This window comes from Cotesia glomerata, linkage group LG8 (assembly GCF_020080835.1).
Source record: "Cotesia glomerata isolate CgM1 linkage group LG8, MPM_Cglom_v2.3, whole genome shotgun sequence".
NCBI lineage: Eukaryota > Metazoa > Arthropoda > Insecta > Hymenoptera > Braconidae > Cotesia > Cotesia glomerata.
Genome location: NC_058165.1, coordinates 13,727,320 through 13,740,651, shown reverse-complemented (window position 1 = coordinate 13,740,651; position 13,332 = coordinate 13,727,320). Strand labels below are relative to the sequence as shown.

The 13,332-nt window shown below is 36.7% G+C and overlaps 1 protein-coding gene across 1 annotated transcript; it reads left to right on the top strand.

The window, feature by feature from the left end:
- The first annotated feature begins 11,589 nt into the window (after window positions 1-11,589).
- LOC123270952 lies at window positions 11,590-12,971 on the top strand. The gene is made up of 2 exons (XM_044737139.1): window positions 11,590-12,024; window positions 12,594-12,971. The coding sequence occupies exons 1-2, from the start codon at window positions 11,849-11,851 to the stop codon at window positions 12,730-12,732; spliced, it is 315 nt and encodes a 104-aa protein (XP_044593074.1). The 5' UTR covers window positions 11,590-11,848; the 3' UTR covers window positions 12,733-12,971.
- Window positions 12,972-13,332: the final 361 nt, after the last annotated feature.

Genomic DNA, 13,332 nt, shown 5'->3' with positions numbered 1-13,332 from the left:
TCTTCGTAGTTGATTCCTCTTTCGTTTACGATTTTCTTCGGGTACTTCTCTTTTTAACATCCAACAAAAATCTGCCATCATGTTAACACTCTAATTTCTTTAGTATCTACTCTCCATTTCACTGATGTCTTGGTGAAAACGTTCTCCCTGTTCTTCAATATAGTCTCCACAATTGTCAGGGAAGTGGTCAAGATGAGAATCTAAAAAGTGTAATTTGAGATTCATTAAACAACCCAAATTTTTGTAGTTTTCCAGCAATGCGTCAACTAAAGTGCTGTAATCCTCACTTCTGTTATTTCCCAAAAAGTTTTGTGAAACATTTTTGAAGCTTACCCAAGCTGCTTTTTCTGTGTCGTTCATTGTTCCTTCAAAATTTGCATCCTAAAATAAAGATCGTATTTGGGGTCCATCAAAAATTCCCTCGTTCAATTTCGCATCACTTATTGCAGGGAACTTTCCTCTCAAGTACGCGAAACAATCACCATCTTTATTCAGAGCATTCACGTACTGTTTTATGAGTTCCAACTTGATATGTAGTGGTGGCAGCAAATATTTGGAAGGCTGAATTAAGGTTGGTCGTATAACGTTATGGGAACCTGGATTCAATGCAGATCTTGATGGCCATTCTTTTTTGACATAGTGATTTTTCCGGTCTCTGCTATCAATCAAACATAAATAGCAAGGATATTTGGTGAATCCCGATTGCTGACCTAAAAGAAGTGTTGCAATTTTGAGATCTCCACAAATTTTCCAGTTATGCTCTGAATATTTTATTTTTACTAATACAATCTGTAAATTTTCATAAGTTTCTTTCAGTTTTGTCGAATGAGTTATTGGAATCGGCGCAAATTCATTTCCAATATGAAGCAAAACAGCTTTAAGACTTCGTTTCGATGAATTGATAAAAAGTCTCCACTCATCGTCCTTATACGTGTTCGGTTTCAATTCATAAACTAAAGCTTTAACATCTGAACAGTATACCACAGAATTTTGATCGTCGTTCATAAAAAATTTCCGGAATTTTTTTTCCTATTTCGATAGAATGTCACTGATACACCTTTAGCCAACAAATGTTTTTCTTTTAATCTTGACGCAAGTAATTCAGCTCCATCTTTCGGTAAAGCCAAGTTTCGAACCAGATCATTAAGTTCTTCTCGGCTAAACGTTTCAGGGTCTTTTGTTTTTCCGCCAGGTAAGTACTCTTTATCTTCTGAATATTCTTCTTCCAAACTTTCTTCAACTAGCGTATCGTCTTCTTCTACATCCATTTCTTCAACCGTATTAATTTTCTTGACAACTTCTATTTTTTGTGGCTTAATAGCTGATGAAACATTGGCGTATACAATTTATTTTTGTATTCCAGGTGAACCCGGTACTATCTGTCATACAGAAATAACAATTCTGTAAACCAGTCGGTGAAGACCATATCATTGGTATTGTGAATTTCAAGTTGTCCTGTTTATTGTTTTTTCCCCACCGGGTTAACATCATGTTACATCGACTACAAATCGTATGTGGAACCCATGCTGAATCCAAATTATTAATTTGGAGACCAAAACATTCTTCATAAATTTGTTTGATCTTATCAGATAACGATCTTCGATTCCTTTCCAAATTGAATTCTCCATAAATGTAACAAAATGAATCAGGACTTTTATTACACAGATAAGAATTACTTCTTGTAATAGTATACTCTCCAGTAGCCAAGTTTACCACTTCTGAAGAGCTGCAGTCGCTTGATGACGACGCCTGCGAGCCTGCTTTTTCACTCTGACCAGACGCCGATATTGGGGCTCCGACTCCTTGCATCGTAAAGTACTTATCACTTGTACCTGCCATGACGGCACACACGCCGTTGGTTCTGTTGCCCACCGTCACCACGTGGAGGTGCCCTGGTTACAGGCACAAGCAATTAAGTTTACAAAAGTCAAAAACAAGAGTAAAAAAACAAAAAAAATTACTTTTTTCGGAATTTTGAAGGGTTTGTGTGATTATTTTACATTTAAAACGGAACGTGGTCTCAATAAAGTTTCGATTCATATTCAGCAGATCGAAATACATGAAAATCACGCTTAGTTTAGTTCCAAAAAATTTTTTTATCATTAAAACTGCCGATTTTTATCATTTTTACGGTTTTTCGAAGTTTTCTCGAAATTTCGAGGGTGTAGGGGTCAAACTGACTTCGAATTCGGATTTAGCGGACCAAAATACGTACCCTTAGGTAGGTCCGGTCAAATGCACATTCTACTTAATTTTTTTTTGTGTGCCGGTGTAATCTTCTCTTTTTGTGACAGGCTGTGCGAAGGGCGTTAATCTGATCATTCCACCAGTGCACCGATGGTCTTTTATTAATGCCACGCTTACGGGGCATGCAAGTGTCGCATGTCTGGGCAATTCTCGTCATTAAGTCCTTCGTCTTCTCTACAGCATTTCCTGTGATGATGGTCGAGTCACTGTCTAAGGCTACTACCAAAGCTTCCGAGTCAAAGTCTTTCACTTTCCATCCAGCTGCATTAGTTTGTATAGTTGCTCTTTGAGGGCTCCGGCCAGCCGATATTTCCCAAAGTATTACACTGTGGTCACTGGCGTTGTAGGTGTTTAAGACTTCCTAAAAATAGTTTCCTTTCAATAAGCTGCTGCTGACGAATGTGAGGTCTATTATCGAACTAGCCTCTCTTTTGGTATATGTTGGTGTCTCACCGATGTTGAGAAGGACCACGTCCAGTGAGGCCATTGCTTCACGTAGTGCCTTGCCTCGCGCATTAGTCTGCTTGCTGCCCCAGTCTACCGCCCAGGAATTGAAGTCCCCTGCTATAGCTACTGGGTAGTATTGCTTTACGTCTTCGGTCAGTCTTGGTGGTGCATAGCAACTATAAAAACAGATGTCGTTAATAGACGCTGCTACAAAGCCGATGCTATCATTGTTCACTATGCTCTGGAAGGGAAGTTTGCCACAGGACCAGATGACAGCCTTGGTGGTGCTGTCAGTTTCCCAAGGTTGGTTATTCAGGTGTCTGTATGGCTCTGCTATTATTACTAAATCAAGCTCTAATTCACGCACGGTCTTGTAACGGGTTGTTTTTCCTACCGCTCATTGGCCCCTTAATTATTTTAATAAAATATAACAATACCTAGCAAAAATGATTCTAAATTAACAAGGGCGCCACCAGGATTTTGTATCTCGGTTCCTGGAACCGGAAACCAGAGCTGAGCTTATAATCTACAGGGAGAGAGAGTGGAGGAAGGTGATCTGAAAGAAATAAATTTTTATTTAACAATATATCGATATTTATTAACCATATAAAATAACAAATGGTGATTACTCACGCACGCACACTACAATTAACAACTTAAGACTACAGCCTAACTAACGGCTGACCAGGACCTCTTAAAACTAACAGCCTAACTAACGGCTGACCAGAACTTCTTAAAATTAACAGCCTAACTAACGGCTGACCAGGACCTCTTAAAGATTTTTCAAAATTTCTTAAAATCTATCGGTCCGAATCGTTTTAAATCCATAGAAAATCTAAGTTTAAGGGAACTATTAAGAACGCCGTTTGCTAGATTCCGATCGGTTCAATCGTTCAAAAGATATAAGCGATTCACATACTCACACACACACACACACACACACACACACACACACACACACACACACACACACACACACGCACACACGCACACACACACACACACACACACACACACACACACCAGATTGAAGGGGGGAACGAAGAAATATTGCCTGGTGGCAACTTTAGACATAAAAAATGCCTTCAACTCCGCCAACTGGGATTGCATCATGCAAGCCCTTCAAGAGATGAACGTACCAGGATACCTACGAAGGATAGTTACTAGCTACTTCACAGATAGAGTCCTGAGATATGACACGAAAAATGGTCCAAAGGAGTATGATGTTACTGGAAGTGTACCGCAGGGTTCTGTTCTCGGTCCACTTCTCTGGAATGTCATGTACAACGGATTGCTGAAACTAAAACTACCAAGAAATGTCAAACTGGTAGCGTACGCGGACGACGTAGCCGTAGTAATCGTCGCCAAGCATCTTGATGAGATAAAACATATGTTCGCTATCACCTTTGAGCGAATTAACCAGTGGATGGACACAGTAAATCTACAACTGGCTAAACAAAAGACCAAGGCTGTACTTATCACTAGCAGAAAAGTAGTGAAAACGATCAATCTAAACGTCAGAGACCAAGAAATCACATCCCAACCATTCATTCGATATCTGGGAGTGATGCTCGATGCTCGACTTAACTTCAAACAACAAGTTGAACACGTGACCGCCAAAGCATCAGCAGTAGTAGCTAACCTAGTACGATTGATGCCCAACATCGGTGGCCCGAAGCAGACAAGGAGGTCATTGCTATCATCAGTAGTTACATCGGTCCTCACATATGGTATATCCATTTGGGTCGACGCACTTGAGATCCAAGAATCATGGAGGAAAGCATGTCCGGTTGACCGACTGAGCGCGCTAAGAGTAGCCAGCGCCTTTCGAACAATATCAGAGGAAGCAGTGTGTGTCATTTCCGGAACTTTGCCGCTCAGAGTCCTAGCTGAGGAAAGACGGAACCTTTACCAACGAAAGAGGACAACCACACTAAGTGCCAAGGAACTCAGAGCTAAAGAACGGCAGAACAGCATTGCACGATGGCAATCGCAGTGGGACGCCGCGACAACAGGGAGATGGACACACCGTCTCATACCGAAGATCGACGTTTGGCTAAACCGAAGTCATGGCGAGGTCAATTACTATCTGACGCAGTTGTTGTCAGGACATGGATGTTTTCGGACGTATCTTCACCTCTTCAAGCATGATGATTCACCGGAGTGCCGTCCTGCCCAGGAATCAATGAAGACGCGGAGCACGTTTTCTTTGAGTGCCCACGATTTTACCCACAGCGAGATGAGTTGGAGATGATCCTAAAGAAGAAAATCCAACCAGAGACAATAGTAGAAGCAATGTTGTCATCAAGAGCATCCTGGAACGCCATCAGCACATTTGCAACAGAAATCCTCATAGACTTGCGTTCCATCGAAAGAAGAAGAGCAAATGACAACAACTAGAAAAAAGGTAAAATAACACCTTAGCTACCAGAAGAAAGAGTAGTAGCTAGATCCTCCCATCACGAAGTAATGCCTAACGGCGGTTTCCATGAGGGATTAGGGGAAAGAGGAAAAGGGGTTTAGGGTTTAATGGGCAGGGGCGCTAGCGTCGAGTTTTAGTATGACACTGCGTCGAGTCGCCACATATCCAGGCCAAACAACTATGCCTTGAATCCGTAAAAAGGATTCCCCCTCCTTAAAACAAAAAAAAAAAACACACACACACTTACACACACACACACACACACACACACACACACACACACACACACACACACACACACACACACACACACACACACACACACACACACACACACACACACACACACACACTTACGGAACGAGATGGAAAGGTGGAAAGAAGAAATACTGCTTGGTGGCTGCTTTGGACATCAAGAATGCCTTCAACTCCGCTAACTGGGACTGCGTTATGCGGGCTCTAGAAGAAAAAAACATACCAGGATACCATCGCAGAATAGTAGCGAGCTACTTCACGAACAGGCTCCTGAAATATGACACGACGAATGGTACGGAAGTGTACGAAATCTCCGGAGGAGTGCCACAGGGATCAGTCTTAGGTCCTCTGCTATGGAACATCATGTATGATGGCCTCCTGAGAATAGCATTGCCTACGGGAGTCAAACTTGTAGCATATGCGGATGACGTAGCTGTCGTGATTGTCGCAAAGCACCTCGAAGAGATAGAAATGGCATTTGATATTACATTCAGACGAGTCAATTTGTGGATGGACATGATGAACTTGCAACTAGCCAAGCATAAAACCGAGGCAGTGCTCATCACCAGCAGAAAAACGGTAGAAACCATCAAGTTGAGAGTCGGAGAACAAGAAATCACATCACAACCATTTATCCGTTATCTGGGAGTGATGCTGGATGCACGACTCAACTTCAAACAGCAGGTGGAACATGTCAGTGCCAAAGCGTCAGTAGTGAGGGCTAGTCTCGCACGGCTGATGCCTAACATCGGAGGCCCAATGCATAGCAGGAGGCTGCTATTGTCATCAGTAGTCACATCAGTGCTCACTTACGGAATATCCATTTGGGCTGATGCACTGGAAACCCAAGAATCATGGAGAAAAGCTGGACCAATATACCGACTGAGTGCCCTACGAGTAGCTAGTGCCTTCCGCACTATATCAGAAGAAGCAGTGTGCGTCATTGCTGGAACCCTACCTCTTAGAGTTCTAGCAGAGGAAAGACGGGCCCTTTACCAACGAAAAAGGTCAACTGCACTGAGCCCGGAAGAACTTAGAATTGAAGAACGGCAGAAGAGCATAGGCCGATGGCAACTACAATGGGATGCTGCAGAGAAGGGTAGGTGGACGCACCGTCTCATACCTCGGGTCGACATTTGGCTTAACCGGAATCACGGTGAGGTCAATTACTATCTTACGCAGATGTTGTCGGGACATGGGTGTTTTCGAGAGTATCTACACCGCTTTAAGCACGATGACTCTTCGGAGTGCCCGTCCTGCCCAGGAGCTGCTGAAGACGCGGAGCACGTCTTCTTTGTATGTCCTCGTTTCGATCCACAGCGTGAAGAACTGGAGAGGATCCTGAACCAGAGAATGCAACCAGATTCACTAGTAGAAGCAATGTTGTCATCAGAAGCTGCCTGGAACGCTACCAACACGTTTGCAACAGAAGTCCTTAAAGACTTGCGTTCCACCGAAAGAAAAAGAGTAAATAGCAGAAGATAGAAGGAAGATAGTTAACACCTTAGCCACCAGAAGGAAGAGCAGTAGCTATATCCTCGCCCCACGAAGTAATGCCTAACGGCGGTTTCCATGAGGGATTAGAGGAAAGAGGAAAGGGGTTTAGGGTTTAGTGGGTAGGGGCGTTAGCGTCGAGTTTTAGTATGACGCTGCGTCGAGTCGCCACATATCCAGGCCAAACAGCTACGCCTAGAATCCGTAAAAAGGATTCCCCCCCCTAAGGGAAAAAAAAACACACACACACACACACACACATACATACAGACATAATGACAACCTCGCTGGGATAGTCAGGGAAGCTTCCTGTGACCTTTAAACGTTGAAATCTGATGAAAACTCGATTTTTGCAAAACGGGGTGAAAACAATAACTTCCCGATTTTTGAAAATCTTCGATTTTCTTAGCGGGAAGTTAAAAATGCAAATATTTTCTGTACTACCATCAAGTTGGTCAACAGAAAAAATTGTAAGTATTTTTAGTGCATTAACGTACATGATAAAAAAGGTAAAAGAAAAAGTACAACAAGATGGTATTTTATTTATTCTTGATGAAAACAAAGGCCACTCTTTACTGAAAGCTGCTGAAGATAGAGTTCAAGAATTTTTTAGATGTCAAAATGTCAGTCGAGAATTACTCGGCAAAAAAGAATACAAATCTGTTAGTGAAAATGGTTAACGAATGCAAAAGCAAAAACGGTTAGTATTGGGTAACTTAACTGAAATTTACCAATCGTTTCAACAAAAATACCCATTTGATAAAGTAGGTTTTTCAAAATTTACGAGTTTAAGACCACCTGAATGTGTTCTTGCTTGTGCATCTGGTATTTATGTAATATGCGTTTGCCTTGTTCACGAAAATTTTAAACTTTTATTTGATAGGGCAAAACTTGGAAAATTGAAACTCGAAAATGAAAGCCAACCGTTATCTTCAAATCAGAATGGCATAAAAATGTTTATCTATCAACCACCAACGAATGACTGCTACTTTGGAAAATGTAATAAATGTCTTGGCTTAACAAATTTGAGAAATAATTAAGACATTTAAGACACAAAAACAATTTAAAACATTTAAAACAATTAAGACACAACGGAAAAAGAAGTAAAAAAGAGAAGATTCACATAGAATAGTATTTATAAAATTTGAATTTGAAACTATACCTACAAACAATAAAAAATCAATTTCAATTTTGTAATTATTTTTTCATTACCATATCGTAAATTTTATTTTTTTATTATTAAGAATAACAAAATTAAGTAATTATTTAACTTAACATCATCTGAAGTTACAAAAAAAAAAAAAAATTATTTTCCAAAATTTAAAATTTATATCTTCTAAGAAAAAAAAACACCCTCTTGAAAATTTCAGGATATTTTAAGATTAGTAAGAGGTACCCTGTAAAAAAAAAAAATGTGAGCCGTTACGGGACGCCTGGCAGATGTGAAACATCGAAATTATTTTGTAAAAGTAATATGCAGAAAAAAACAGATTGTAATAGGAACTAAATATGTCATAATGATAAAATAAAATATAACGAATTTTTTTTCCAGATAACGATGACTATTTATTGAATAAACATTTATTTTCATTAAATACAAAAATTTACGAATTTATTTCAAATCATGACTACTTAATTCGTTTAATCAGTGACTTCGGTAATAGATATATTCGATGTTGCCTCTGAGGACGGTATTACTGTGACAATTGGTCGATGGTAACTGAAGTATGTTACAGAAGTATTGGACATAACATTATCAAGATATCTAATAAATACAGCATCTATTGTTGTTTCGTATCTGGTGGTAGGTTCTCTTGGATTTTTAGTAATTTGCAATTGAAATTCTTCTTGGAGAAACGTAATTAATGGCGTTGATTCATCTTTTGCAAAATTTACATTGAAATCCCCAGCTAAAATCAATGTTAGTTTTTCTCTATTGGTTTTGAAAGTTATTGAACCTCTTTGACTGTACGGAAATAATCTCTCGTGTAAAAATGAAATGATGTCATTTATTTTTTTATTAGGAGAAATGTACACAATAATCATTATCAATTCACTTCCATCTTCTAGTTTAACGTGTGAAGTACATATATCGCCAATAGATGTTTGGGAGACATGAACTTCTGTGGCATTTTAAATCACTAAATCCATGTTGAATGTAGTAATATGTGAAGTATTGTTGTTTTTATAAATGGCAACTCCAGCGGCTCTAACATTTTGTCTCTTAAATTTAGCTATACAATGAAAATTAGGTAAGCCAACTGATTCATTTGCAGGAAGAAATGTTTCAGTTAGTAATAAAAAGTTACTCCTTTGACAAATAGAATCTTGTAAATCAGTAGTATGTTTTCTGAGACTTTGGCAGTTTAAAGTATAAATGGTTAATTTATTTCTGGAATTTATAAATTCAGTGATCAGTCCTTGCAATGTAGTAAGTTTGTTTAGAGATAATCTTTTAAATTCTTGCTGTAAACTTGAAACTGATGGATCTACTCTTCTTCCATGATAAAATCTTAAATTATCCTGACTGTTACATATAAAAAACCCTTCAAGACTTGTTACTCGTGTTAAAGCTACGTAAAGTAATGAAATAGAATGACTTTTACTATACTCATAGACCACCTCGTCATATGAACTTCCTTGAGAGCTTAAATAAAAATTAGTATATTCTGATACTATTAGATTAATAAAATCTTACATAACATTAATAGTATGTCTTGTGTTTAACTGATGTTGGTGATGTCCAGTTTCAATAATAATATTTTGTGACCCCTGTGATGATTGTTGGGTTCTGAAATATTTATAAAAAATATATTATTAAAATATACAGAAAAATTTAAATTGGCTTCAATATGTTAGTAAACTCAAGAATCTTAGCTAGTTATTTCAATATATTACTAAATATCGTAAATTATAAATATCAATAATGAATGTTTCACTATAAATTCGTCTATGATTAGAAAAATTCATTAATTTTTCAATGTTCATATTAATAACAAATAAGAAAAACATTCGTGCGCTGCACGCCATCAGCTGATTTTGAAATACAATTCTGTCAGTCTTAATAAATTGATTCTCCAAGCAATTGTTTCAATGCATTAATTTCAATAAGAATGAAATTAAAATTAATAATTAATTTAAAAACATTACATGCAATGAAATTTATGTGAATTTTAATCTACCAAGAGAGTAGATTTTACATTTACTGGCGCTCAAAACACACCAAATATACGCGTGCTTAATGCACAGATAAATGCATACTTCAATTATGAAAATATAATTAACTTACTGATGACTTGATAGTGTGTCATAGTGTGATTTTGCTTTCTTTGCAGGAGGTTGATCACTTTCACTCTCTAAATTATCACGGTCAGACATTTTATAATCAGAAAAATAATTTGTTTTCAAGTAAAACACAGGTTATGTGGACTGTAGTAAACAACACTGTATACACTACGGAGTATACACTATAGGTATCTGAGCTCAGTGTAGCGAGAGAGATGGCTTAGCGCTGGATCGAGTGGGAGAAAATCGCACAGTCGATTGCACATGGTGACGCGTCGCCACACCGTACACACTACTGCATATAGACTGTATATTAGGGTGCTTTTTTTTTTTGCGACTATTTTTTTTTTTTCGTTTCCATCCCGAAATTTTGTTGGAAATACACCCAAAAAAATTCCCTGAAAGTTTGAGCCCTTAATATTAATATTAAGTACTCCTACACAGCGTATGAAGATTTCCCATTTGAAATATACGAGAACTTTCATTTTTTTTTTTTAAATTTCTATAGCTCACTGGCATTTCATAGCATCACTTTGACCATAGACGGGTTTTTTTCAGAATTGAATGCTCTACAAAAGTGTCCCTTGTCGCGAAGTCGTAACTCATACTGGCGGGGTAGTACGGACCACCAAACCGAATTTTTTATAGAATTCTTGTTTTTTCACTCATTATCTCATAAACAACAAGACATACAGAAAAAATGTTAACGATAATTTTGTAGGAAATTCGATTTTCTACAAAAAAGGTCCTCAGCACCAAATCACTAAGATCGATATTTTCTGAGATATTAATCATTGAAGTTTACGTAGCATTGAAATTCCACAAAATGTTGAATCAAATCTTAAAAAATAATGATTTTTTTATTCGTATCATAATTATAATTAGTAATTACTTATTGATTAAGTTACAAATTTAACGTAAAAAATTTTTAATTGTATTTTTCTGAAGTTTTTTATTTTTAAATAAATTTCTCATTTAAATCACCCCATAATATTTGAATTTATCATTTAATAATTCAATTTCAATGAAATTCTAGATAAAAATATATTGTGTATGATCATTACGAATAATATAGGATGTTTCTGTTGTTCTGTGTATTGTGATACTGATTAATTGCGGTTTATTTTTCTTGCTCTGGTAGTACTACTGAGCTTTCACTTGACCTTGAATGCGTTCAACAAATTTCCCCTTTAATTGCAGCGCTTTCTTTGTTTTCGCGTACTAATCCCGCGAGAGTAAGAACAAAGCTTAGTGGGCATTGATCAGTGTGACGCCGTTGTATGTATACTTTGTTAAATTTGAGGTTAGGTCGACTTTAACCATCATTAAAATGAGTGAAAAAATTGGTAATAAAACTTGGAATTATTTAATTGGATTTGAAAGAAGCCAAATAAATAATAATAAACTGCCTTCGTATCGTGAATTACTAAATTTTTTTTATGTATAAACATCAGTCTTTAAAATTAACTATTCGAAATAGTGCTACTAGTGTTATTAACGATACTAATACTATTCGGGCTAGTTTCAAGATTCCAACTATACGTCCTCAGCACAGTCTTACGAAGTTGGAAAAATTTTATGCCGAATATATAAAAGTGAAGACACATCACAAGAGGGAAAAAATCGAAAGCACAAAAACAGAATGTTGAAAAGTTTAACCAAAAACTAGATAAATTGTTCGATATTTCGAATTCCACAATGGTTAAGAATTTGCCAAAAGAGCAGCAACAATTTCTGAATGAGTGTCAAAAAGGGAAAACCAATCTTCACTCGCCCGTTACTAATTTCTTGCCGGTGGAAACTTTTCAGAATAAATCTGACACTGAACAGGAGATAACAAATGAAGATAATGAGAATAATACAGACGAAATTGGTTAGTTTCTTCTCACATACAACTATAAATTATCAAGCTCAACAATCAATCATTTTTAATAATCGAAAACAATTTCTTATAATTTAGACTCATATTTTTTCTACTTACTTGTAAAATTTAATTCGCATTAAAATTCTAATTTTCTTAACCTCATTTTCTGAAAATTGAATTCTATATAATTTTTCAATATTTTAAAATTTGTTTCTAGATTCATAACTTTTTTTCTAAGTATTAGTCTATCATTTTTGGTAAAATTTCTATCAAGTAAATCTGAATAAGTGAGATAAATCAAAATTTATTCAATTTTGACAAAAATTTTGACTTGAATAAAAAATTTGTTTTCGATTTTTGCAGTCGAAAATTCCCACGCTATTAAAAAATTAAAGTCTCTGTAACCAATAAATTTAAAACACATATATATCATTTTGTCTTATTTTTATTGGGGAAAATTGACGGAAACTCAATTCAAAGAATATCTTTGCTTCTGGATAACAGAAGCTGAATATAAAATTTGAAAAATATTTGAATCGATTGGGTTTATTTATTTAATTCTGAAAAAATTGTTTTAAGCATGAAATTATCGCAACATTCGATGCCAGCAAGTTTTTGTAGTCTATCATCAAATTCCAGTGGGTTGAAACGAACATATTCTGATTTTGAGGATGAACTCCCTGTACCTCCTAAAAAGAAAAAAATCAATATTCTTTAAGATTTGATTCAACATTTTGTGGAAATTCAATGCTAGGTAAACTTCAATGATTAATATCTCAGAAAATATCGATCTTAGTGATTTGGTGCTAAGGACCTTTTTTGTAGAGAATTAAATTTCCTACAAAATTATCATTTACATTTTTTCTGTATGTCTTGTTGTTTATGAGATAATGAGTGAAAAAACAAGAATTCTATAAAAAATTCGGTTTGGCGGTCCGTACTACCCCGCCAGTATGTGTTAAGACTTCGCGACAATGGACACTTTTGTAGAGCATTTAATTCTGAAAAAAACCCGTCCATGGTCAAAGCGATGCTATGAAATGCCACTGAGCTATAGAAATTTAAAAAAAAAAAAATGAAAGTTCTCGTATAATTCAAATGGGAAATCTTCACACGCTGTGTAGGAGTACTTAATATTAATATTAAGGGCTCAAACTTTCAGGGAATTTTTTTGGGTGTATTTCCAACAAAATTTCGGGATGGAAGCGAAAAAAAAAAATAGTCGCAAAAAAAAAAAGCACCCTACTGTATATATATACCATCATATAGCGTGGCGACGCGTCACCACGGCATGCGTCGCCACGCCGGAAGTCGGTTT

Excerpts from the sequence above, each read along its gene's own strand:
- LOC123270952 (XM_044737139.1), top strand. The coding sequence starts at position 11,849 with ATGGTTAAGAATTTGCCAAAAGAGCAGCAACAATTTCTGAATGAGTGT. Across the intron at positions 12,025-12,593 it reads AATAATACAGACGAAATTGG|CATGAAATTATCGCAACATT; the intron begins TTAGTTTCTTCT and ends AATTGTTTTAAG.